We start from the raw sequence: 26,502 nt of genomic DNA on the forward strand, positions 1-26,502 counted from the left end.
TCTCAGCTGTCTTGCTCCAGGAATTAGGACCACCACAAGTGATATCAGCATAACTTCGAACACTATTTTTTTCTCTCAGTTTATGAATACTATTTTCCCTCTCAGTTTATGGCATTAAACACTATGTGCAACAAGTGAACTTTTTTTTTTTTTTGTGGTTTGCTAGTTCAGTGGAGATGACATCCCCCTAGACCACAAAGACCCTTTGCTCGAAACAAAGTTACTTCTCTATGAATGGATTGCTACACAGGTACCATTTCCCCCCAATTCTTGAAGCTATAACTTTAAAGCTGTCCCACAAGGCACAAATGGTCATTTCTTTCATACAAATCTAAAAAAAAAGTCGCTCAGTTCTGTACAGGCCTGCCTACTCAAGAGTACAGCCTTACTTTGGAAGAAAATGAAATTTAAAATCAGTAGTGAGGTTGGTTATTTTTGTTTTCATTGAACAGTTACTGAGCAAGAAAGTGAGACTGAGTAGTTTATTTGGTGTTGTTGCAGACCATAATTGTACGGATTTGGATTATGCAGAGCAAAAAATACAGTCTTCACGCTGTTTTACACCATGATCAGTATTGGCCATGCACATTCAACAACAGCATCAGCTTAATCTTTAAGCTGCTTGATCTTATGCTTATGGCGCTCGATTTCTTTCTGCAGACGCTCGATCTCTTTCTGGTGGTGGTGGATCTCTTCCTCGTGGTGTTTCCGTAAGGCAGAGAGCTGCTCCCGCTCCTTTTCCCTGCAAGAGAGGACGGCGGGATGTGCGGCCCCGCAGCCGAGCGGCGCGGCAGAGGCCGGCCCTGCCCCGCCCCGGGCCGCTGGGAACGGCTGCACAGGCCCCGGGCCCCGCTCACCTGAAGTACCGCTCCTCCTCGGCAGCCTGCTTCTTCCCGAAGGCGCCGCCGGCCTCCCGGATGGACCCGCCGCCGCCGCCGCCCTTCCCAGCGCCTTTCCCCAGCTCGCCCAGCTGCGGGAGAGACGGCGGTGAGCGCGGAATGACAGGCAGAGAGCGACTGAGGGACAGACTGACAGACACACTGAGGGACAAACGGACGGGCAGAGGGGAGGACGGGCAAAGAGACCGACAGAGGGAGGGCAGAAGGGACACTCTCGGAACACGCACCTGGTCGGCGCCCGATCCCGAGCTCCAGCGCTGCTGCTGCAGCAGCAGAGCCCCGCGCAGGCCGCCCCGCGCCGCCACCACCGCCACGGCCGCCATAGCCGCCTGCCCTTGGAGCGCCGGACGAGCGGCCGGGTGGAGCCGCTCCTGCGCAGCCGCGGCCCCGCCCCCGCCCCGCCCCCAGGGCACGGCGGCGCCGGGGGCGGGGAACTGCGTGACGTCACAAGGCCCGGGCCCGCGCGCCGTGAGGGGGGCGGGGTTTGTTGCTGCGGCGCGCGGCGCGGTCACGTGCGGTGACGGCGTGGTCACGTGTGGGTGGCGATGGCGGCGGCGGGGCCCGGCGCGGGCGCGGCCGAGGACGCGTTCCTGACCTTCTACAACGAGGTACCGCCCCCCCGCCGCCCCGGGACCTGCGCGCCCTGCCGCGGCGGGGTGGGGGGCCGCCGGCGGGCGCGACGGGCGGAGTTACTGTCGGCGCCGGGCACGGGGCGGGGAGCGGCGGGTGCCGGCGGGTTGGCGCTCGGTCCGGCCCTCACACAGCCCCGGCGGCGGCTGAGCCCGGGGCAGCCGTGCGCTCGCGGTCCCTGCGCGCCTGGCCCCGCCGTGCTCCGGCCCGGCCTTGCTGAGGGCACGCTGGCCCCGGGCAGCGGCGTGGGGCCTCTCCGCCCGCCGGGCCCCGCTCCTCAGGGCGCAGCCTGAGCCTGCCGTCCGAGCTGCCCGCTCAAAGGCCGGGCCGCCTCGGTGCCTGCGCGTTTATTTAAATAAAAGTGAGCAATAAATAGAAAGACACGGTTTGGTGCGACGTGGTGCTGTGAAGGGTAAAAACTGAGCTAAATAACCTGTGGTCAGAGTAAAGTGGGCTTGTGTGTTTGCATCGGTAGCGCTCAGCGTGTTTAAAGGGCTGCGCTGCCAACAACGGGTTAAAAGCAGCGATGCCGTGGTTTCCAAGGAATCCCAGTGACAGAGCTGCTGCAGGCGCATGGGGAGGAGGGAAAGCACAGCTGTAGGGCAGGCTAGAGGAAAAACAGACAGAACTGCTCTGCAGTATTTTTTCCAGTTAAAATCTGATGTTGAAAATACCGTTGGGCTGTAGAAAAGACCAAAAAATATGTGCTCATAGTGCCTGAGAGAATAACTACAGGCTTGAGGGAAGCAAGTGGCATTATGAATTGTGTAGTACAGGACGCTGGTGACTGGTATACTGACAGCGTGGAATAAGCAAGTAAGGGTGTTGTGATGGTCAGTTGATAGAGGTCTCTCTTGTTCTTCAGGTAAAGCAAATTGAAAAACGAGACTCTGTTTTAACATCAAAAAACCAAATTGACCGGCTGACCCGACCTGGATCTTCATATTTCAACCTGAACCCTTTTGAGGTTAGTTTCAGCATTCTATCCTCCTTTCTGCATTGGTGTATGAGCTTCCTGATTCCCGAGCATTTATTTCAGTAAAGGACAACATAAGGAAAGAAAAAAATTCTCAAAGTACAGATTGCTGTGCAGGAGGTTTGCAGAGGACAGCAGGATGGTGTATATGTGTTTGCTGTCTTTGTCAGGGTTTGATGGCACCACAAACTGTATATTGTCACGTTTCCCTCATACAACAGCACGGGAAGATTTGGCTGGGTGCTTTCTGAGCAGGAAGGTAGTAGCTGGAGGTGGCAGCTTGGCAGGTTCTGATCATACCTCTCTTGATTCAGCATTTCTAGTTGTGTGTTTTATTTTGGCTGTTCATCCCACTGAATTTCTTGTTGATGATTGATAGACAGGGCTCCACTGCTTGCATGCAAGAAGCCAGATTATTGATTCCAGAGCTCAGTTTATATACTCTTATTGCTTTAGGTAAAATTTTCCACTGCCAATCAAGAATTGCCTTATTTATTTTTATTAATATTAAGCATTATAATAATAAAAATTATTATTATTAATGTTTCTTAGCAATGTTGCTTAACCACAATCTTACAGGTGTAGTCATACATGACTTCCCTAAAACAAAATACCACATTCCTTTTTACTTCCTCCCTTACATTTCTATTTATGTTCCCATAAACATAAATAGTTCCCACAGATTTCTGGCCTAGCAGGGCCAGGATGTTCCACATCATAGTATTCCATTTCATAGTATTTGATTCCTGTTGCAGTCAGCTATAAAGTCTTAATAAGTAGGAAAGCCTGAAGACAGTAAATTGACAATGATACATAATCATAAGTAAATAAACATGGCATTTATCTGGATTTGCCTTTCCCTGGGTGTATTCCTTCCTGGTGTCATCTTTGCTGCCTTTTTCAAGCCTCAGGTGCTTTTTATAGTCCCAGTTCAGGGCTGCTCAGCCAGATGAGTCAACAGATTCACTTTGACAATGTTCAGTTTTGTGTAGGTCTTAGTACTTGACTTGAAGAGTAAATTAAGAAAGCAGTTTCAGAGTAGACTGTGGCTTTCCTGTGGGAGAGTGGGGTTTTTTTGCACATTCTTTGAGTCAGACCAGTGCACATCTGCTCACTTGTTGCTTAAATTTTATGTTCAGTAAATGAATTCACAAAAGTGTTCCTAAACTCTGCCACATCTGTAAAGATCAATAAACAAGTGGTGTCACTCATGGAAACCAAACAGTAAAACTCTACTGTCTTCTTTCAAAATGATGAAATTAGTAAATTCTTATCAAGTCATATGTTTCCTGTCCAATGTTCTGAGTGACCTAACATTGTCCGCAAACCAATGTGTGCTTTTGTTTCTGTCAGACTGAGCATTGCCACAGGACTGGTTGAAGGTTCAGACCAATTTATGAGTTGTAGCTGTCTACACAAGGCTTGAACGTAGAGAGGACAGTGGCACAGCCAGAGGAGTCTAACATTGCTGAAAGTAGCGTTACAAATGTCAAAAGGATTGCGAAATGTTTCTGTTTTACCGGGTGAAAATTCATGTCGCTGTGAGGCAAGCTTTCTGGTGTGTGTCTGTGTGCCAGTGAACCAAGTGTTACAGGATCATAGGATATGCTGGGTTGAAAGGCACCCACCAGGATGATCCAGTGCCACCCCTGTCCCTGCCCAGACCCCCACCAACCCCAGCCTGTCATCCCTGGTGTCCAAAGGCTCCTGGAGCTCTGGCAGCCTCGGGGCCGTGCCCATTCCCTGGGGAGCCTGGGCAGTGCCCAGCACCTCTGGGGGAAGAACCTTTCCCTGATATCCAGCTTAAACCTCCCCTGACTCAGTTTCACGTCACGTCCTGTCACTGGTCGTGAGAGTGAAGAGGTCAGTACCTGCCCCTGAGCTGCCCTTTTTAGGAAGGATGTTTAAGAGTGTAATGAGTTCTCCCCTCAGCCTCCTCTTCTTCAGGCTGAACAAACCAAGTGACTCCAGCCACTCCTCATGAGAGTGTTAGAGCTTGCTGACAGGAACTCAAAATATGGAGAGTAGCATCAAACTTGCACTGCTTTCATGGTCTCTTTTAGGTGCTGCAGATGGATCCTGAAGCCACAGATGAAGAGATAAAGAAAAGATTCCGACAGGTATTCAGCTTTTGCACTCAATGTCCTTGGAAGGGAAGTAGAAGTGCTGTAGGGATTGTGCAGCTGGGTGTGGGCACAAGAGAAATGGTAGTAAAGCTGTATCTGGGTAGAGGAGTGTCTATTTTTGGCAGACATGCATAGAACAATGCTTGTATCAACAAGAGGAGAGCTGCAGCAGTGTCCCTGGTCCAAGCATGATGGGCTCCTTTGCCTGTGCCATGTGTGATGGGGCTGTTACAAGCTGATATAGCCATATATAATCAGCCTCTTGAGCTTGAGTTCAAAAGGAAGAGCAAAAGGTTTTTTTCACAAATATATGGACTTGGATCCAGATTTTTTTCTGAGGTTTCTTTAAGAATTTCCATGGTCATTGTTAGTGGCTTGGTTACCTGGAAAAGAGGCAGCCCTGCTTAGTGGCAGGTCTGCAACTCAGGAAGAAGCATCACCCCAGCCTCCCCCTGCTGACAGACCTGCAGGAAACGTTTTGAATTTATTCAGTGCATCCAGCAAAGAAACAGTATTTGGAGGGCTGCAGCCTCCACCTGAATAATGGTGTGAATGTCTTTAGAGAGGAGGATGCTGAGGCAGAGGAACAGGATGTGGGCTACTCCTGTGTGGGGAAGTGGGAGGATAACTTTTTGGTCTGTTGCTGACTTTTCTCTTCTGCAAGACATTAAAGGACGACATTCTCAGCTTTGAGCTGGTAAAACACTACAGGGAGATGTTGGGAATTCAGGGGGATGAAGTGAAAAATGTGCATGGAATTGTGCATTGAAGAAATCAGACACCTAAATGCAGACTGTGGAGAGCCAACAAAGGGCAGAAGGCACTGGCTGAAGTAAATCTGTTCAGGACTGAAGGCAAATCTTTTCCTGGGAGCTACAAACTGGCAGCTGGAGAGTTCCAAAAGTAGTTATTTCGTATACTTCAGCTCTAAGCAGTTTCAGTTGCTGCTCTTTACAGCAATTGGAAAAATAAAAGGTCTATATAAAAAAACCATGAAGCCATATGGGGAAAGTTTGAAATAACTTTCTAAAGCAGAATATGGAGGATATGGTTTCCAGCCCAGTTAAAGTTCCCCTCAGGATGGCAGTGATCCATGTCCTGTCTCTGCCAGGTAGAGTACAGGCAGGAGTTTTCTTGACTTTCAGTAAAGTAGCCTAAGGAAAAATGACCACTCATAAATAGTTTGGTATTTGGACAGCCTTGGGGATGCTGGAGAACTTCTTGAGAGACTTTGGTTGGAGATGATCTTTTTATGTTTGTTTCATGTCAAGACCAAGGATATAAATCTTCAGTGACCAAGGGGTTCATATCAGCTCAAAAATCTCTGAAATACTCTTCATCTTTTACCATGATCTTGATGGCAAGATCCTTTTTCTTCCAGCTGTCAATATTGGTTCATCCAGACAAAAACCAAGATGATGCAGATAGAGCCCAGAAGGCATTTGAAGGTAATACTCTTTCTCTGGGCTGCTCTGGGTTAGTAGCTGCAGCTTTTCTGGTGCTGGTTTAAAAATCCATTAGGGTGGAGGGGACAGAGGGGTTGCTTCAGAGGTGGTTTAGCCAGGGCAAAAGCAGCTGTGGGAGCAGCAGCTGTGTGAGGTGGTGGCATTTCAGCAGGTGACACTAGGTGGCAACAGTGGCATTGTCATGTCACAACAGGGACAGACATCTTCATGGGGGTTTGGGATTGTTCAAGAAAAACTGTTTAATCTGTGCATTAGATTTTATTCATAGACCAAATGACAGAAGTAGAATGATGGTTTTAGGTGTGTGCTTTGCATCACAATAAGGTATTCCTATCCCATAACTACAGCTGGTAGGACTGATGCTTTCACCTGCTCCCTCCAGAAGGCATCAGACAGTTCTTGCCACTACTGTACCCCAAAACTCACTCAGCTAATCATGTTATCACTTTCCTAGATGTATTTAATAATGAAAAAAACAACCAAAACAGACTGCCAAACCATTGACCTCCACAAATTCCAGAAGCCAAATTAGTAATGCCAACAAGTAGCAGTCTTGTGATGCCTTGTGAACATGACTACTGGTGCTATTAATATTGATGCTTTTTGTTAGCTGTAGATAAAGCTTACAAGCTGCTGCTAGATCAGGAGCAAAAGAAGAGAGCCTTGGATGTGATACAGGCAGGAAAAGAATATGTGGAGCACACTGTGAGTATTCTATGGCAACATCCAGAGTTGGGGTGAGTGGTAATTCATCATTCATATTTTCCTCTTTGGTACACTTGCTTCATGTTTAAGTCCCTAAACTGAGTAAACCTCATAATGGCACTGGTGCAGGTGGGCTCCAAGCTCTTCACAGCAGAAACAAGGCTGCTGTGTCCAGGACTGCTGTTGAGCTCAGTGCAAGATAATTCAGTGAAATCCAGTACTTGAAATAATCAGGTCAGACCACATGATCTGACCTAAATATTTTTTTCTGAGTCTGTGAATGAAGGATGCAGTTCAGATATGTGTAGGTGGAAGAGAAAAAGTGGTGACAGCAGGAGACTGGGAAGTTTGAGGGATATTGACTTAGAAGATAAGAAAAGGAGTTTGGATTGCATTGACCAAGAAGTTAGAGTGGTGTGGGTGGATTAAAACAGAAAGCTTGAGGAAGCAGATGATATGGGAGAGCTCAGATACTCTTTAACACAAGGAACACTTGATGATCTGTTTGTTGTTAGTCACTTCGATATCATGAAGCACAATAAACTTCCTGCTGGTTTGGATGGTGTATATTGAATAAGAATATATCTTTCAAGGAACCAAAAGGGATTATGTTGTAGGCATAGTATCCAACACAGTATTGTTAATTACTACAGTTTATGTGATAGTAATCTTGTATGTATTTGTCTGGGCCTAGGAGGGTTTGGTGTAAAACAAAACATCAATCAAGAACAGAGTTCTCTCTGTACATTAGAATAGGAATGCAGAGCCACTTGGATACAATTATGTAAGCCCTATAAAATTTTTAAGGCTCTTATTTTTGTTCTTAATCTTTAGGTGAAAGAAAAAAAGAAGCAGCTGAAGAAGGATGGAAAACCTCCCACTGTAGAGGAGGATGATCCTGAAGTTGTGAGTTGTACTATGTTCAGAGAAACTGGAGAGTATGAAATGTGTTTTGAGGAATTAAGATTCAAGGCCAGTACAGAAATATTCGTTAGACTTGTTAATGTTGTAAACCCTTACATTTACAGAAGAACATATTCTTCTTGGCCACTGTAGAGTATCATGTGTCAGGTGATACCTGTGTACTGTGGAAAATAGCTTCACTCTAGTGTAAAGAGTAAATATATTGTGAGATTATACAGATCAAAATACCCTGGTCTTTTCTCAAAGCAAGCCTTCATTGCTTGTGCATCGTGCACTCTTTTTTGATTTGAATTTCTTGATGTCTTCTGACTGCTGGAACTCTGACATTGCTGCTGCTGGCAGAGGCATGTCTAGCACTCACTGCAGCATGTCTAAAATGAGCTTGTGACTTTAATGAGAGCATTTTCATCTGTTTCATTCATGTAGCACTGAGGGACAGATGTGCTGTTCTGCAACAAACCACTTGTATTAAAAAGGGCATGGCATAACTTAGTTCTATTTGCCTGGGCCCTAGTCTGGAGAAGTCCAGTGATGTGAGAGGCTGTAACAATGATAGGTGATTACCAAATATTGACTTCATTAGTCTCAGTGCCCTTATTTTTTCCTGGAAAGTGATTTCTTCCTGTTAATATCACCACAGTAACCCCATAACCATCCTATTTTTCATTTTTCAGAAGTCTGTTGCTCTTCTTTAGTAATGAAGATTGGTTTAAGCATACTGATTTCCTACTGGGAAGCCAATGCTAGATTTTTACAACACATCAAGAAGATCTGCTGGAAAATTACTCTCTAAAACAGTGACCATTTTGCCTTTTTGTCAAATGTAACAATGCAAGACTTAACCCAAGAATAAGAGGGTTTGAAGTGAACGGTTCTGTTTAGGCACGGCTTCATGAATACAAATTAAAATGAGACTAATATGAGGTTAATATGCAGTTGTTTCCTGGTGCCAGGGCCAGAATTTAATCAGCAGTGATTTATACCCTTCTTTGTGCTGCTGTTACTGTCAGGGCAGGATAGGGGTTATGTGGGCATACCTATGGTTTGCTTTCTTCTTAGCTCCTTACATTTGTATGTAAAACAGACTTTAACTGTGTTGATGGGTATTATTTTAAGACTGGATTTGTGTTTTGCAGTTCAAACAAGCTGTATACAAACAGACAATGAAGCTCTTTGCTGAACTGGAAATTAAGAGGAAAGAAAGAGAAGCAAAAGAAATGCATGAAAGGTATAAATTACATTCTGCTTGTGAAATTCAGGCTCTTCTTCCCCTTCATGCTTCCTCAGAAAAGATAAGGGAGTAGAGACTCTTAGAATAGTCTAAATTGGAATGAACCTTTGGAGATTATGTGGTTTTACCTCCTGCTGAAATCTGGGCCTTGGATTGGATTAACAAGGGTCCTGTCAAGCTGATTTTCAGTAATGTGGGCTCTGCCACTTCTCTGGGTAGTCCGTGGGTTGTAGAGCCCCAGGCTTGAGAAAAGCAGACAGGAAATTTGCCCTCCAGTGTTGAAGATGTCAATATATTTTATATGGTTGTATTCTCTTATGTAGGCCACATGTAGGCCACACTCAACAGTGAAATGGTGACACAATTCTGCATGCTATTAGCTTGTGAAGGATTGATTTTATTTAAGTGCCAGAAATACCCTGTGGCATGTGTAATCCTGAACTATTGAAGATGTTTTGATTACCTGCTGCCTGAGTGCTCACAGTGAATACACTTCCTGCAGCAGGGTTCTGTGCTGGTCAGTGAGGTGGGGGTGGCTCCAGAACATTCCTTTTGATTACAGGTGAAAAGTAGAGGGTTAAAAATTTACTTTGTCCTTTGCATGATGAAGTGATTATTAACTTCCTAGAACATGTACCCTCAAGAGTTTTAGAGACTTACCACTAGAGTGATGTCCAGCTTTTTGGATGAAGAAATCCAGCTTGTTTTGCTGAGCAAGAGAAGCCAACTCCTTAATTGTATGTGTGTTGTCAGTGGAGCCAAGCCATATTCACTGCTCACTGCTCTTCCAAATTTGAAACCAAATTCTATTTGCTGTGCTATCTTAGGTGTGCATATTTATGACTTCTGTGATCTGCCAAAAATCAGAAGAGCTTTCCAATATATTTGAAGGTATTGTTTTGTTTATTTGCCTTGTTTTGCTCATACCTTTTGTGGTTTCCCTTCCAGGAAGCGGCAGAGGGAAGAGGAAATTGAAGCACAAGAGAAAGCTAAACGAGAACGAGAATGGCAGAAGAACTTTGAGGTATTCAGCAATTTAACTTACAGAAGAGGCCTCAGCAATTCTTGTCCATGTTGCAGGGAATGCCCTTAGAGAGATGAGAGACCTTTTGTAAGTCAGTAAGAAAATTTCGTAGCTCTGCACCAGCTTGGGTTTTGTTGATGTGTGTGGAGAGGAGCCCATCAATAGGGCTTTGGTATCACCTATGGAGAAACAGGTCTGGTATTGAGGTTATTGAGGTATACTATTTTTCATCTCTGTCAGCAGTTCATTCTTGTCTTTAGTTTTAAAATAGAATTGCTGCTTAGCCCAGGTCACTGGTGACCACTAACACTTAATCTGGCAAGTATTTGTGTGGACTGTTGGTGTTACCTTCCACTCTGGTTGCCCCAGCATCCAGATCCCTGCTAGTCCTGGGCCCTCTCCCACCCTGCTGTGGGAAAGGGGGCAGGGAAGCAGAGAGCTGCTGTAGCCAGAGCCCATCTGCAGCACTGCTGTTGCACAGATGGGCCTGGAGTGGATGGATTACGTGCTGTAAAGTGGATCATTCCTGGACTTGTTCTGTCCTGCTGTGAAATCTTCAGCCTGTAGAGATCATAGGGTGGCTTTGTGGGCAGATTTTTGGGGGTTTAAGGGGGGTTTTTTGTGGGTTTTGGTGTTGGTTTTTGTTTTGGTTTGTTTTTTTCCTCCTCAGGAAAGGTTTCTGCTGCTCAGCAGGGAGAGAAGTGCACCAGGGCCCTTTTCTTCTCATTGGGTCAATATGATGAGACTTTGGGCAAGAAGCATGAGAGAAGGCAGCAGTCCATTTCCCTTCTCTGTTCTCCCTGCCTTCAGTCTGCAGCACCAGGAGAGTGAGGAGTTGAGAAAGAAAGGACATGGCATATTCTGGGCTGACAGATTAGGAAATGAGAATCTGAGAGGTCTCTTGTTTCCTTTGAGGATTCCATAGAGAGTAAGGACTGCCCAAGCCAATCTGGTGGTTTCTGAAACAAGAATCCAGCACAGTGCTGGTGTGTGTAAGCTCACTTGTAGTTCCAATGCACTGTGTTGCTCTGCCTCTTCCAGTGTCTTTGTGTCCTGGCTGTCAGGAGCTGTATGCTAGATAAGGGGAAATTGCTACTGATCTCCTAAAACTGGTATGAGCTACCTGTGCTTTGGTTCTTGCACTTGTTAACTCTCCACTTCCTCCCTGTTGTTCCCAGGAAAGTCGGGATGGTCGTGTAGACAGCTGGAGAAATTTCCAGGCAAATACAAAGGGGAAGAAAGAAAAGAAAAACAGGACCTTCCTGAGACCTCCCAAAGTAAAAATGGAGCAGCGTGAATGATCCTGGAAGCACTGCCCAAGTGCAGCTCCTCAGTCCCTTCTCTGCTTTTAAGGACTCATTGGCACCTAGAGTAAGATTTGCTTTTTAGTAGACTGTTTGTTTCCAGTACAATATTAATTATCAGTCGAAGTATTTTTTGTACTCTGTCTGTTTGAAATAGGGCCAGAGAATGACCCCGGCCAGGGCCCCGCTACACGTAGAACACTTGGCTTAGGAGAGTCCCCGCCATTCCTGCTGTCCCGTGTGTCTGCTGCCCTGTAACTCGGTGTTTTGTACTTCACAGAGACTGTGCTGTTTCACCACTTCTCTTTCTAGTTTGAGAGCTGAACAAAATATTGGAAACGCATCCAAACCCTTTCAGGCACCATCTTACACAGCAAGTTCAGCTTGGGAAGGATCTGGACTGACTCTGGGAATGTGCTTCCAGCACTGTGTAGTGCAGCTGGCCTGCAGTTAAGTCTTGCAGCTCCTCACTGCATTGAGTGGTGCTTGGAAGGAACCTGCCCCCAAGATCTGATTTCCAAACTAAAATCCCAGCTCTCAGGCTTAGATTTCTGTTAATCTCAGACCAGCTGGTCACTTCCTATAAAGGAAAATAGCTTCTCTTGATTAATAGTTAAGCTGCAATGGTCTGTATGTAAAATAAATTTTTACCCAAATTACCAGGGTTTTTTTCTTGGCATTATTAAAAAATGTAATAGCAAGAGTGTGAATGGAGTGCTGTCACTGAGGTGCTGCTGCTCTTCAGCATGAACCTGTGCTCTCTGCCTTTCCAATTCTTCACATCCTTTTTAAGCTGCCCAAGCTGTTCCAAGTGCAGTGTCACCAGCCTGACACAGAGGGGACATTAACTGTCCTCGTTCTCTGGCTGTGCTGCTGGCAGAGCCTGGCTGCCTTAATTCACAACCTGGCTGGCAACCTTCTCTGCTGGGAAAGGCCATGGTTAAACTGCTGCAGCTTGGTTGTTCCCTTGGGAAGTTGGGATATTTGCTGCAGCTCTGCAGCTGGGTGCCTGGGGAGCTCCAGGGCATGCAGCCAGCCAGGTCCTTGTGGCAGCAGTGTTTTGGGCACCTATGGGTTGTAACTATCTTCACACTTCCTTTCCTGCCAAAATAAGAGCCAATTCTTACCAACAAGGAAACCCCAACAACATTTCCTTGTTAAATAACCCACGGGGCATAAAGCAAGCAGACAGAAACACATGTAATTTCTTGTTATGGGTGAGGTGGATGTTGTGCCCATGACCTGAGCAATGCCAGTGCCACAGACTATGTTGGGGGAACTCCTGTGTGGAATCTGGGCAGAGCAGTGGCAGCTGGAAGGAGTGGGTCTCCCATGTGCCTGGCCACCCTTTCTTCCCAGGCTGAAGGAGAATAAGGGGGGCTTATAGTGCTGCAGAAGTAGTAGAGGAACAAGCTGCCCCTGCCTGAAGCATTTTCTGGCTGATGTTTTCTGGTTTGGGGACTCCCCCAGCAGAGCAGTGCCCTTCTGGCACTTTGCCCAATGAATCTCCACCTGTCATTGGAACAAGTACTCACTGTGCTGCCTTCTGGGACCTGGAAGGAAAGAGGAGCCCAGAGGACAGATCTGGTGAGGGTACTTGCCCCTCCTTGCTGAGCTGGGACCACTTCTGCCCCCCTGGCCCAACCAGGGCGTGCCCCTAACCTGGAGCTGCTCCAGGGCTGGGCTGGCCCATCCCTGGCCTGTGGGCACCAGGTGCCACAGGAGTGTGACAAGTCCCCTCACCACCAATGGAGCCTCAAATGCTGTGTCCCTTCTACTGCCTGCCCGAGGAAGGATCCACAGGAACTGGTGTCAAGCTCCAGGGTGCAGCCAGGGCACGGCTGAGCATGTCACAAGTGCCAAGAGGGAAGTGAGTCACTCACCTGGGAGCCAGCACGACGCCCTCCTTCCTGTCAGAGCCTCTTCCCAGGCAGGAGCACACACACAGCTCAGCCCTGCTGCTGTCTCCACTCGTCCCCAGCCTGGTGGGCTGGGGTCTGTGACTGAGCTGGAGCAGCTGCTCTCTGAACCCAAGGTAAGACTCTCCTTTCCCTTCTCCTTGTTCTCCCAGGCTCCCCAAGCTCCTTCTGTGTCTGGGTAATTCAGGACATGGGCTGGCTCAACATCCCCAGTGGATCTCTGAGCTGTGGCATCTCAGACAGGGCCAAGGGCTCCCGAGACATCTTCATCCTCCCAGCGAGGGTGTGGGAAGACACTCCCTGTTCCGAATGCCCAGCGAGCAGGGATGAGGTGATGAGGTGCACTGTGACAGCATGAGTCAGGCAGGGGGCTGTGGGGAGGGGGACTGCTCTCAGCCAGGTCCCATCCCACCCCTGAGTGACAACAGCCCTGGCTTTGCTTGGGTGCTGTGAAGGAAGGTGAGGAGCGCTGCCTGGACCTTACTCCTGCGAGGAGGAGGAGGAGGCAGTGCTTGGAGCCTCTCGAGGAGGCCAGGGCCCTCATCCCACCGGGCTGGGCATGGCAGATGGGGCAGAAGGCCAGCAGCTGTGGCAGGAGATGTCTGGCTGCAATTGTGAGCAGCAGGAGCACTGTCCCAGCTGTGACAGCCCAGGCAGGACATGGCAGGACAGAGCTGTGACAGCCTGGGGCTGTAGCACACCAATCCTGACGGTGGCCCATGAACTCACCCCTCTGCCCAGCGCAGCAGGGCTGGGCTTGGGAACCACAAACAGCCCAGGCTGCCCTGCTGCCTGCCTCAGCCACTGCTGGGGAAGCTGTCCAGCCACCAGCAGTGACATTCTCTGCCAGTCTGGGCAATCCCTGGGGCACAGCCAACAGCAGAAGCCACATCCTGCCTTGACTGCTGTCAGAGGGTACCCGAGGGGTGCTGCTGCCACTGTCCCAGGAGTGGCTTCTGGCCCGTGGGTTGGTGTGTTTTCCTGCTTAGCAAGCCCAGCTCTGGGGCACATTCCTGCAGGGTTGGTAACGAGGTGGGGACAGGCTGCGCTCACCTCTGAAGTGCTCATGACGGGGGAAGCTGAGTTTATTTAGTATTTCTTTCCTGCAACAAACAAAAGAAAATTCTGTGGAATGTTACATGAATAGTGGCAACTCACAGACAGCAACATTCAGCACCAGCTGAGCATGTGCTCTGCCTCCAAAAGAATTTCATGGTTTTACCAAGACCCATCCTGGCACTCAAGAATGTGTCCTGGGGACTGAAACCAGCAGGGACCAAGCTCATGTGTGCCAGTGGCTGGTGCTGTCACAAGCTGCGTGTTGGTATTTGTCCTTTTTTGCTGCTTGTGTCACTGACAGGGCAGTCAGACCCATCAGCTGAAATGCTGCTCCTCCATTTGCACTCCTAGGAGAACTCCTCTCTGCCAACACAGTGTCGCTTGCTTTTGGGAAGAAATCTCCGGATATTTGCTTATAAAACCAAGAGCTTCTGCTCCCTCCAAAATTTACATGTGGTTATCCAAAGTGAGTGCAATGCTAACGGGCTGCATCTAAGAAGGAAACAACCACAAGGACCTGTGCCAGAGGCAGGTGAGGCTTACAGGAGGCACTGGGCATCTGCCGTGGCACCATGTGCTGCCAAGAGAGTGCTGCTGGGTGCCACACCCGTGGGGAACTGCCTCTGCCCTCCAGTCAGCCGGTGTGGGGTTTTCCCCAGAGTGTGCCATTTGGGACAGCTGCTCTGGGATCCAGCACGTACAACAACCCGAGGGACTATCAGTGCTCCTTAACAGCATCTATGGGAATCAGAGTAAAATAAGTTTATTTATTTTTTATTAGGTTGCAAGTTGGCTTGATGAAAATGAAAACATATTCAAGATTGATTTTTTTTTCTCAACTCAGCCTTGCATAGCCATCAGCTGTCAACTGGTGTGTGCATTCCCTAGGCAGGAAGAACAGGAAATAATGTCAAACACAGGGCTGAAAGAGCCCAGCCTCCACTGGCAAAATGGAGGGTATATTTTATTTTATTTTATAAAATGGTAATATTTTATCTCAATATTGGAGTCAGTTACATGCTCAGAAATCAGCAGCAGAGCCAGGAGGGCAGGGGAAGGAGGGTTCCCGGGTGGGAAGGGAGTAATAGGGGGGAGCTGGCTGTGGGCACGGTATGGGGACAAAAGGATCTGCTGATGCAGAACGGCCACGCTGCAGGGCTGAGCAGAGGAAGGATGAAGACTTCTGAGGGTTCCTCCCCAGCCCAAAACCCCTGAGCTTTCATTTCCTCTAAGGGCTGGGTTGCTGCAGGGCAGTGAGCCAAGATATGTCAAGTGCTGCTACATCCCCTGCAGCAGTCCCCTTGCCCCTGCTACTGCTGGCTGCTCTCCCCAGGGACTTGGGCTGGCTGTCAGCCAACCTCTGTGGCAGGCTCTTGTTTGGTTTGAAGTTTAAACACCCCAGGAGCAGCCTAAAGGACTCTGTTTCTTCCAGGAAGGGTCAGAATCCTTCATCCTTACAGCAGCTGATGGGAAGTGGAAAGGAGGGAGGATCTCTGGTGGCAGAGGGAAGGAGATGGCTGCAACTTCCATCCCAGCACAGCTTTGGAGCATCTCTGCAGGAGCCCCAGCTCCTCACACCCTCATGTGGCCTGATGGACAGAGCTCAGCTGTCCCTTGCTCCACATGCCAGTCCCCCTGTGCAGCCCACCCTGCTGAGGCTTCCATCCCATTGCTACAGGGCTCGCTCACACTGCAGGCTCCACTCTGCTCAGGGGGCTTCCAAATACCTTGGCCACGCTGTGCTGTGGGGCCACTTGTGCTGTCCATGGACTTCTGGTTGTCTTGGAGCTCAGGCGGGGCCCAGAGCAGCAGGATGTGGATTGTGCTGCAGTTTGCAGAGCACTTGCACATCTCCAGCCTGGCTGGAGCTCCCCGAGGGGTCCTGGGGCTGCCTGGCACCTGGATGCACACACACAGAGCACTGTGCTGAGGTGTTTCCTTCTCTAGTGGCCCTGGGAAAGGCCACCTGCACCCTCTGGAGAAGAGGCAGGGAAGAGCCAACCCAGGCAAAGAAGCCCAGACTGGTGCTGGGGCTTTGCCTGCCCCTGGCTGACAGGCACTGGCACAGACAGTGGGTGGTTCTGGCATGGTGCTGGATGCCCTGGTACTGTGCAGCCCAAAACCTTGAGACTCCTGGGGCCAGGTGAGCCAAAAGCCAGAGCAGCACTGCTGCTGTCCACCTTGGCCCCTCTGTCAGTACCACATCTGCCTTGCTGAGGAGGAGATTTCCACATCCCAGCTTGGAGCCAGGGCTCACCAGCCCAACAACAAAAGTGTGACTTGAAAGTGTCCCAGTGTCTGTGCCAGCTCCTTGCTCTTGGAGAAGTTTGGCTGGTGATACCCAGGGCACACAACCCTCAGCCTGTCCCTGTGGCTTCCAGGACATGAAGCCATGCCAAGCGGGTCTCTGGTGCCCCAGAGCATGAACGTTGCCAGGACCTTCTACGGAATGTTTGCCATTAGGGACATTTCCTGAGAAGAGCCAGGAGCACTTTTCCCAGCTTTCCCAGAGGAGCTCCAGTGCAGACTGGCCTCTGCTGCTGCTGGAGCCCCTGTCATTGCTCATCACATTTTTGCCCTCTTTCAGGATCATCGGAGTCAGAGATATTCCGAGGAAAAAGCCGTAAGGACTTCCCAGACTTTCACTGTGGCTAATTGTCTTCCTTCTACAGCTTATTTTATTTCTCATTTCCTTTAGCTGATGTCACACGTTTCCTCTCCTCTAGTGACTCTGCAATCATGCTACAGTTGCTTCCATTCTGGTACTGTGTTCTTAAGAGGTGCTGGTGTGGAGACTGTCCAGCTCCAGGACGGGGAAAATAACATCTGGGAAACAGCCAAGCCTCCTCAGTGAAACTGCGAAGGCTGAAGATGGACATACTGTGCTGAATTTTCTCAACTCTGGTAAGCAGAAAATACACTTTATTAGTACTATTTGTTTTGGAATATATTCTTGCTGATGGCAGATCTTGCTGGTATCTATAAGCCAGTAAATCTTGACTGGGAGGACACATGGCAGAGTCTATAGACTGGGAGCAGGACTGGCAGGTGCCCTGACCATGGTGGTTAATTCCACCTTCAGCCCTGCATTCCAGTGCAGCTGATGGTACAAACCACCTGGGATTACTGGCTGGGGGACTGTGGACAAGGCAGTGCCTTGTGCTGGAGGTCTCAGGGGGTTTGGCCAGGCAGCACAGGCTGCTGCAGCAGAGAACAGGATCCACAGCCACCTGTCCCCTGCCTGCGGCCCCTGCTCGCCTTTCTGCTGGCACAGGAAGCATCAACAGGCTGCAGAGAACGGGGCACTGCCTCAGAGGACAGGCTGAGGAGAGCCCCTGCAGAGTGCTCCAGAGCCCGGGGTATTCCCAAGTGTACAGAGACATGAGCCTGGGCTCCTCAGGATGGAGAGGGAATTTAGCTTTGGGTAAAATTCCATGGGGAATGGTGCTGTGTTCCCTCCTAGCTGTGCTCGGTAGAACACCTCACTTGGCTCATGAGAAGGAAATCACCTCTCTTGTGATTCCCTGCAGGACCCTGGCATTGGCACAGTCTCCTAATGCAAAGATAGGTGAGCTCTACCAGGTGGTGCTGGGCCAGGAGATGACACTGCCATCTCCCACAGATCACCTTTGCCAGAGATTGCAGCAGACTGGAAGCAGAGTGTGTTCTCACACCCATCTCTCCATTTCAGAGCCCAGCCCTGTGGCTCAAGCTCACCTGCTGTGCAGGACTCTACCATGTTCACTCTCCCTTCCATCCCATCTGCTAAATCTGGCAGCTGGTGTACAGTCTGCAGACAGTAAAGCTCACCAGAGCTCCTGGGCAAAGCTCGGTGGCCACCATGCCACTGTGCAGAACCAGAAATGGAGGTGTGGGTGGACAGTGCCCTGGGGCACCATCTGAAGGGACTTTGTGAACAACAGCTGTGCCCAGGTGTTGGATGTAAGTGCTTCTCCTCATGAATCCTGCCAGAGAGATGCATTGCCTCGTTTTTTTTCCTGCCTTTCTTGGTATACTCAGGTCTAGTGCTAGAGGAATAGACCACTTTTAATTGCAAAGATCCCAGCCTTAAGCACCAGAACTATTTGCTGGTGTTTCAGATAGCCACAGCAGTGTGAGTTTATGATGCAGATTTGGAAGAGAAAAAGCAAGTTCTCTAATGATCTTAGGTAATCATTTTTTGGGTTTGTATTCCTTAGTCAAATATCAGACTAGTGTATCAAACATGCTGGAGCCCACCACCTGAATAATCTATTGCCCTTTGGAGATCAGGGGGCTCTCAGAAGGGTGTCAGAGATCCAGGTGAATGAGGAGGAGTACACGTGTCCCCTGGGGCCAGCTCCCAGCCCTGCCAGGCTGAGTGTCCATTCTGCACAGACTGTGGCTGGAAGACTCAGCTTCCAAGTTCCAAGGACACTTGGAACTCAGCAGTGCCCAGCATGTAGCTGCCTGGGAAGGTCCAAATCTTGTAACTGTCGTGTCCTTAGGGGACCTGAGAGGGGTGAGGAAGAACAGGACCCTCAGGGAGATCACTGCTGCCTTCCTCTCCAAAGAGCTGGAGAGCAGCACTGAGGATTGCAATTCAGCGGAAAAAGGGAGAGCGAGCTCCAGCTCCAGCTGACTTCCCCATTTGCAGAGGAAAATTGCAACATGCAAATTTGTAAATGAGGAACAGCACAAGGGCACCCGGGGGGGGGGACTCAGCCCACAGAGGATGGGATGAGGGTTCCTGGAACTGCCTGCTGCTGGGGAGGATCCAGAACGTTTTGAGGCAGGAGTGCATCTGCTCAGGAGCAGCAAGTGAGAAAAGTGATCCCGTTCCTCTGCTCAGGGCAGGTGAGGCCACATCTGGAGTGTTGTGTCCATTTCTGGGCTCCTCAATCTATAATTAAACCCCTCAGAAAAGCCATGGAGCTCCTGGAGTGGCTCCAGTAGAGGCTGCAGAGATGATGAAGAGACTGGAGCATCTCTCTGATGAGGAAAGTCTGAGGGAGCTGGGGCTGTTCAGTCTTGAGAAGAGACATCTGAGAGGGGATCTGTCTGTCTGTGTCTGCAGGGAGGGGTCAGGGGGACAGACTCTTTTCAGTGGTGACCAGAGGCAGGACGTGGACACCAGGCACAAACTGAAACACAGGAAGTCCTTATCTCATCTGAATGTGAGAAAAAAATTCTCAGCTGTGAGGGTGACAGAGCCCTGGAACAGGCTGCCCAGAGAGGCTGTGGCGTCTCCTTCCCTGGAATTATTCAAACTCTGCCTGGATGCCATCCTGCACAACCTGCTCAGGGTAATCTGCTTCAGCAGGGGCTGGGCCAGGTGATCTCCCAAGATCTTTTCCAACCCCAACTCTTCTGGGATTCTGTGAGACATTTTTACCATATATTGTTTCACATCTGGAATTCTTTAAAATAAAGATAAAGGAGTTAAGAAGTATCAGGAACCATATTGGGAGGAAGGGGCATGAGGTAGGTGGCAGGGGAAGAAAGGAGAACCGGTTGCAGAGACAGGGTGAGTCATGGAAAACACTTCTGATTCTAGTAAAAGATTAGGAAGCTTGAGATAGAACAGAGTAACAGACTATTTTTATCTAAGAACTTTCCTGCAGAAAAGTATTTTAAGATTAGAGATGAGCGATCCGAGACCTCACTGCAGCAAACAATGCTGGATGAAGACACAGAGATTTTTATGCTGTGGAAATGGGATCAAAGAGAGGACCAAGGAGACAGGGCAGGTGTTTGGCTGGAACCAAGGCATCAGCAGAACTCTTATGTTCATAGATAACTGATAATGAAAGGTGGGATTTAGCTTAGCAATGGTGCCAAACCAATCAGCTTGATATCTGCTGTCTATTTTTAGCTAAGAAGAAACGCTGCGGCAGGGAACTGTGCTTCAGACGTGCCCACTCAACACCACGATGTCTGGAAAGGGCAAAGGAGGTGCAGAAGTCAGTGCTGAATCCTACATTTCATGCCACATAGACTCAGAGTTTCGCTACAACCTCTTCACTGTTTTCTACAGCATTATTTTCATTCTGGGCTTTGCTGCCAACTGCTATGTTCTGTGGATTTTCAGCCGTATTTACCCCACCAAGAAACTCAATGAAATCAAGATATTCATGGTGAACCTGACAGTGGCTGACTTGCTCTTCTTAGTCACAATGCCAATGTGGATTGTTTACTACCACCACCATGGAGACTGGATCATGCCTGAGTTCCTCTGTAATGTGACTGGCTGTTTATTTTTTATTAATACCTACGCTTCTGTTGCCTTTCTGATGGTCATCACATACAACCGGTACCAAGCAGTGACCAATCCTATTAAAGCTGCTCAGCTGACCACCCAGAGAAGAGGTATCTACCTCTCAGCAGCCATCTGGATCATAATAGTGGGCAGTGCTTTGTATTACCTTTTTGACGATAATACTAATCAGGAGGAGGTGGACTCCAGGAATTTCACGCGGTGCTTTGAACACTATGACTCCTCAAGTGGTGTTTCAGCTGTTCTCGCCATTCATGTCATCATCTGCATCCTCTTCTATATCATTTTCCTTTTAATACTAGGTTGGAACGTTGTCATTATCAGGACCCTGTTCTCCAAGTCAGCGCACCCACGGAAGAGCGCTCACGTCAAGCAAAGGGCCCTGTGGATGGTGTGCACGGTGCTGGCTGTGTTCATCATAAGCTTTGTGCCCCATCACATCGTGCACCTGCCCTGGACCCTGACTGTCCTGGAGCAGTGGAGGAAGGAGGACTGTCAGCTGCGCCAACAGCTCAACGATGCTCACCAGGTGACTTTGTGCCTCCTGAGTACGAACTGTGTGTTGGACCCGATCATCTACTGCTTCCTCACCAAGAAGTTCCAGAAGCACGTTTCAGAAAACCTGAAAAGCATGAAAGGGAGTCGTAAATGCTCGAGGCAAACAACAGACACGATGATTGAGGGCACCATTCACCAAGAGGATGCCATTAGGATCTCTTAGGGCCACCCGGTGTGTTCTGATTGCACAGGGAGAGGTGTTAATTATTCACTCATCTTTTCTCGAGAAGAGGCACCAAGGGACACCACAGAGGACCAGGATTTTACATTTTCTTTTTCCCATTAGACAGATGAATGGATGCTCATTGCTTCCGTCGGCCACAATTGGAACCTGCAGTAATCTGGCAGCAAAGCTCCTTCCGTCCGGGCTAGTGCTCTCATGGGCACTGAGAACAACTCAGATGACCTGCTTTAATGTGAAAGAAGTGTGTCACTGAGCCTCTGCAGTGAGCAGCTGGAAGCTGAGTGTGCCAAAGTTACCCATTGTGTCAGTCCAGATAGCACTATCCCTGCTCCTCTGCCTGCCCAGCTCTTACAGTGGATCCAGTATGGGAGCTGTAAGGGACTTCTGAAAGACCTGGAAGGACAGATTGAGCTCTGAGTATCATCAGGTGGCTCTTCTAAGCTGCTTAAATGGTCCTGTGAAGAGAGTCTGAGCTGATGAAGCTCTTGAGTGGCTGTAAGGGGTGTAGTCCATGGAATTCCTCAACTGCTGTCAAAGAGATCTGCACCTCTGATCCCTTCATCCCTTCTTAGCCACTCGCATGGTCTGCTGGGACCCAGACTTGATGGATGTCTGGGAATAGCTATTATGATTTTTTTTCCTTCCAGATCTTGAGTCAGTAAAGTAAGGAAGGAAAGGAAGAGAAATCAGCAGTGCCCCAGCACAGCTCCCCTCCTCCTCCACCAGATCAGCATTATGGCCAAAGAGCACTATGGTCTGCCCTGGCTTCCTGTGTGAGAGCAGAACTGGCCAGGCAGTGGCCTCAAGCATTCAATTTAGTCATTTCTGACTGACTGCATGTGTCTGCAGACACCAGATCTTGCTCAGGAGGCTGCAGAGAACAGAGGGCTACTGTTAGCGTGGGCATTATGATAAGCAAAAAAAAGTTTTAAATGTTTCTGTATCATTGTACTTATTTATTTAAATTAGGGTTATAGCCATTACATTATTCCTTCCTCCAGCCTTTCCAGTTCTGCTGCAAATAATCAAAGTTGACTAGTTCTTGATCTACAGCAGGTGAAGTGTTAGGTCAGGACGCTTGACAGACAAATAATTTACACACTCCAACAGCACTGGAGCCCTCACCCAGGGCCGGATGCAGTCCACTGGGGCCCAGGGCAAAGTGGTTTTCCATGGGTACTGAGTTCTGTTACCAGTCATGAGACTCTTGGCGTTCCTTTTCTGACCCAAATTGCTCAATCTAGCACAGGAAATTGGTCATGGAAGGGAACTTACTTGTTTTCTCAACAGTTGTTGGTTCCCTAAAAGACCTAGTCTGTTGATGACAGCAAGAGTGTATCTAACCTATGACACCAATTATTCATGTGCAGGACAGCAGCATTCCCACACCTGCCCAAGAATGGGAGAGAGAAGCTCAAGTCTTTCCAAAGACAGGACCAGCATTTGTACTGCTTTCCCTGTACCCAGTGGAGACACAGGTCCTTCACATGTATCCTCTGGAGCTCCTCAGGCAGCTTTTGTCTTTATTTATGCCAGTGAGGAAAAGGACTGAGATGTTTATTTTTCTAAGGCCATTTCCAGGCCCAGTGCCAGAGGAAAGAGTCTGATCACAATAAAAATGCATCTCCCTCCTGGTCCTGGGCTCTGCTCCAGTAATGGCCACACACAACAAACACTTGCCAGCACCTCATGCTCCTCAGACATCTTCAAAGATGTGCCCTGAATCTGCACAGCCACAGCACACAGGAAGAGAGAAACTTCTGTAATTTAAAAGCTTAAATGTGGCTTGCTGGAGGAATCTGCCTCTGTTTCTGCATTGTTCTGTGGGCACATTCTGGGTGAGGAGCTCTGGCAGCTGGCAGAGGAGGGCCCTGCTTCCCCCCCTCGGCTCCCAGCAATAGTGGAGCTCTCATTTCACAGACCCTAAAGCCCTGATAGATGGAGTTTGGCAACTCTTGGAGGAAATGGAAACGATTTTTACATGGAAAGCTGGCAGATGAGTGATCTACTGATTCTTGGAAAGCTTGCAAGAGTTTACAGTTTACCATGGGTACATAAAAGGCCTTATTCCACAGGAAGCACTGTGGGCTCAGGGAGCAAACATAAACTTGCATCTGAGGAAAAGGAGAAGCAGAAGGAAAAGCTCCAAGGCCACTTCAGGAGATGTTGTGCTAATTAGTCAGTAAAATGCATTTCTAAAAAGCAGGCTAAGCTGCTACTTCTGTTCCTGGAAATACTTTCTTGTTCTTACTACAATGTTGCATTACTCTGCTTTACTTTGCAATGAAATTGATCCTCAAAAGCTCTCTTCAATAAAGTGTGTTCCCCAAGTGTTTTGCACTTTAACTTTTCCCACCTTCTCATCCTTCTGTATTTGAGGGAAAGCCTCGGTGCCAAACCAAAACAACTTCAATGCGTTGGGTTTGTTGTTTTTTGTTTTTTTTTTTTAACCATTATATGAACTCTTGGGAAGGGTGAAATTAAAGGCTCAGCAAGGTTCTACCTGCTAAAACAGAAGGGGAGAAATAATTTCAGATAGGAAACAACTTCTGAAAAAAATCTGCTAGAGCTCTCCAAAACCCAACCAGACAAAACTCCCTGAAGTCTCTGACCTGCATATGGGAAATTTCTCGAGCTCAGTTGTGTGGCTGTGATGTGACAAACCATACTAAGGTACTGGGTTTGCAGGGCCAGGCTGTGGTAAGGGAGGAGGTGGGGAGGGCTGCGGGGGTGGTTTCTGTGGGTTTATTTTCTGAAAGCTTTCAGAAGCTTTCCCCGCAGCTGCCAGTGAAGCCAAAACCATTCTGCTCCAGGGCGGACCCGAGCCCATCAGCGATGGTGACAGCACCTTTGGGGTAACACAATAAAAAGAGAAAAAAACAATTATTGCATAGGAGCAACTCGCAGCCAAAGAGGAGTAAGAATATGTGAGAAACAGCCCTGCAGAGCCCAGCAGCGGTGGGGAAGGACAGCAGGACCTGCTGCAGGCGCTGGGGCTGAGGCTCCCCTGCAGCCCACGGGGGACAGGCGGTGCAGAGATGTCCCCGCAGCCCCCGGAGGAGCCCCGGCCGGGGCAGGGGATGCCCGAGAAGCTGTGACAGTGCGGGAAGCCCGTGCTGGAGCAGGGTCCTGGCAGGACTGCGGACCCGCGGAGAGAGGGAAGCCCACGCTGGAGCAGGTTTGCTGGCAGGACTTGTGACCCCATGGGGGACCCGCAGTGGAGCTGCCTGCTCCGGGAAGACTGTCCCGGTGGGAAACACCCCACGCTGGAGAGGGGTATTTCCGAAGACTGCATCATGCCGTGAGGGAAGGAGAGCGTGTGATGCCGCTCCCCGCCCCTGCGATGCCGGGGGCAGGACGGAGACAATCGGGAACACAGCCGAGGCCGACAAGCCCCGAGGGGCGCGGGATTAAGACGTGGGTTTATGTCTCATTGCCCTACTCTGACTTCTCTCGCAATAAATTGTACAGATCCCCTCAGCCGGGTCACGTCTGCCGTACCGGCGCTGGGTGACGGATCGCTCCTGCCCTGCTCTCGCCCCAGCAGCCTTTCCTTCAGTCTTCTCCCCCCTGCCCGGCTGAGCAGGGCGGTGATGGAGCGGCTTTGGTCGCACTTAAATACTGCATTTAAATACTTCTTGGGACAGTGAGCGGAGGGGCAGCCCCGGGATCGCCACACCGCCCGTCACACAGCGGCGGTCCCGGGATCGCCACATCGCCTGTCCCACAGCTGTCCCGGGAACACCACACCGCCCGTCACACAGCGAACCAGCCACACCGGCAGTCCCACAGCGAACCAGGACACCGGCAGTCCCACAGCGGTGCCGGGATCGCCACACCGCCCGTCACACAGCGGCTCCAGGAACGCCACACCGCCAGTCCCATGGCTGTCCCGGGACCGCCACACCGGCAGCCCCACAGCACCCCCGGGATCGCCACACCGGCAGTCCCACAGCGGTCCCGGGATCGCCACACCGGCAGTCCCACAGCGGTCCCGGGATCGCCACACCGCCCGTCACACAGCACCCCCGGGATCGCCACACCGGCAGTCCCACAGCGGTCCCGGGATCGCCACACCGGCAGTCCCACAGCACCCCCGGGATCGCCACACCGCCAGGCAGCACCCCCGGGATCGCCACACCGCCCGGCACACCCCCTCACCCCGCGCCCTCAGCCCCGCGGCCCCGCGGCCCCGCCCCGGGCCGTGACGCCACTGCCGGCGCCCGCTCTGTTCCGGCGGGGAGCGCGGGCGCCGCTGCCATGTCCGCTGCGGGCCCCGGGCCCGGCTCCGGAGCCGCCTCTCGGTAAGAACCCGCCCCGGCCCCGCGCACGGAGCAGCCCCGCAGCCCCCGGTGCTGTTCACACGCCCGGGCTGGGACCGGCGGGCCGGCGCTGCGAGGCCGCCGCGTGTGCTCAGCGTGTGCTGCTGCCCCTGCCTCGGCCGGAGCGCGGGCCCCAGCGGCCGCGGCCGGAGCCTGGCGGGATGTGCCCGGCCGTGCCGGCCTCTCCGCCGCTGCTGGTGCGCGGAAGAGCTGGGAGAAAGGCAGGAGGGGCAGCGGGGCACTGCCCGGCTCCCTGCGCTCGCCCAGGCGGTGAGGAGGGAGCCTGCGCTCAGAGCCGGGCCGCGGCTGGCCCGGGGCTCGGTAGATGGCCACGGGAGGGACCGCGGGCAGGCTGTGCGGGCATCCCCAGGGCACGGCTCAGCACACCTGCATCGCTCCCTTTTAGCTGCTTCTGCTGGAGCTTGTGCAGTCTGATAGGATATTTGCGCTGGGCTTGAGCCTCACGAGCGAGTTTGGATCCAGATCAGCTCTGCTGGATGTTCCTGGTTCTGGGAATGCTGTGCAGAGTTGCTGGAGCTTTATGTACAGCCAGCTGCAGCACAGAATGCCTTGGTCATTTGGTTGCTGTGCTGCATGGTGTGGCTGAATGGTTTCCAGACTAGAGCTAGTCCTTGATGGAACATAATTGTAGGCATTCTGATGGAGCATCAAAAAAAGAGTCAAGGTGGAGTTTGCTTTCAGAATGGAGCTAGCTCTGCTTCTGTGATACACTTAATCTGTAGAGTAGTAACCTCCAACTGGTAATTAACAGTCAACATACTGATTAGGATAATGATAATCATAAAAATCTTATCTCCCACTTGTTTGGTTTCCTTCAGTTTTGTCTGTTGTGGATTATCTTGAATTCCGGAAGGTGAATAAGGTATGTTTAGTGGAGAATCACAATTCGTGTGCCTCA

General features: G+C 50.1%; 4 protein-coding genes across 12 annotated transcripts in view; 3 read left to right on the forward strand and 1 right to left on the reverse strand.

Annotated features, from left to right (window-relative positions):
- Positions 1 to 468: 468 nt before the first annotated feature.
- On the reverse strand, positions 469 to 1,286 carry ATP5IF1 (ATP synthase inhibitory factor subunit 1). Its single transcript, XM_066335222.1, has 3 exons — positions 1,127 to 1,286; positions 858 to 970; positions 469 to 742 (listed from the first exon to the last, which is right to left on the reverse strand). The coding sequence occupies exons 1-3, from the start codon at positions 1,220 to 1,222 to the stop codon at positions 607 to 609; spliced, it is 345 nt and encodes a 114-aa protein (XP_066191319.1). The 5' UTR covers positions 1,223 to 1,286; the 3' UTR covers positions 469 to 606.
- Positions 1,287 to 1,378: 92 nt separating this feature from the next.
- On the forward strand, positions 1,379 to 11,944 carry DNAJC8 (DnaJ heat shock protein family (Hsp40) member C8). 2 transcript variants are annotated; one of them, XR_010745299.1, is made up of 10 exons: positions 1,379 to 1,507; positions 2,395 to 2,496; positions 4,569 to 4,625; positions 6,013 to 6,079; positions 6,708 to 6,802; positions 7,637 to 7,708; positions 8,863 to 8,954; positions 9,906 to 9,981; positions 11,160 to 11,352; positions 11,566 to 11,944. XR_010745299.1 is itself a non-coding variant. In XM_066335118.1 (9 exons), the coding sequence occupies exons 1-9, from the start codon at positions 1,445 to 1,447 to the stop codon at positions 11,280 to 11,282; spliced, it is 747 nt and encodes a 248-aa protein (XP_066191215.1). In that variant the 5' UTR covers positions 1,379 to 1,444; the 3' UTR covers positions 11,283 to 11,944. The 2 variants fall into 2 exon arrangements, 1 of the variants encoding a protein (XP_066191215.1); XM_066335118.1 differs by having other exon boundaries at positions 11,160 to 11,944.
- Positions 11,945 to 12,076: 132 nt separating this feature from the next.
- PTAFR (platelet activating factor receptor) lies at positions 12,077 to 23,591 on the forward strand. Of its 3 annotated transcripts, none has more exons than XM_066335116.1 (3): positions 12,077 to 13,320; positions 16,962 to 17,167; positions 20,118 to 23,591. In XM_066335116.1, the coding sequence occupies exon 3, from the start codon at positions 20,176 to 20,178 to the stop codon at positions 21,238 to 21,240; it is 1,065 nt and encodes a 354-aa protein (XP_066191213.1). In that variant the 5' UTR covers positions 12,077 to 13,320; positions 16,962 to 17,167; positions 20,118 to 20,175; the 3' UTR covers positions 21,241 to 23,591. The 3 variants fall into 3 exon arrangements, with proteins under 3 accessions (XP_066191213.1, XP_066191212.1, XP_066191214.1); XM_066335115.1 differs by having other exon boundaries at positions 16,990 to 17,167; XM_066335117.1 differs by lacking the exons at positions 12,077 to 13,320; positions 16,962 to 17,167 and adding an exon at positions 18,725 to 19,099.
- Positions 23,592 to 25,491: 1,900 nt separating this feature from the next.
- EYA3 (EYA transcriptional coactivator and phosphatase 3) overlaps positions 25,492 to 26,502 on the forward strand; it is a 42,252-nt gene continuing 41,241 nt past the window's right edge. For all 6 annotated transcript variants that reach the window (XM_066335109.1, XM_066335110.1, XM_066335108.1 and 3 more), the window contains exon 1: positions 25,492 to 25,565. The gene's annotated coding sequence lies outside the window, so the exon portion shown is untranslated. The remainder of the gene's footprint in view (positions 25,566 to 26,502) is intronic.

Source organism: Sylvia atricapilla, chromosome 24 (genome assembly GCF_009819655.1).
Source record: "Sylvia atricapilla isolate bSylAtr1 chromosome 24, bSylAtr1.pri, whole genome shotgun sequence".
NCBI classification, from domain to species: domain Eukaryota; kingdom Metazoa; phylum Chordata; class Aves; order Passeriformes; family Sylviidae; genus Sylvia; species Sylvia atricapilla.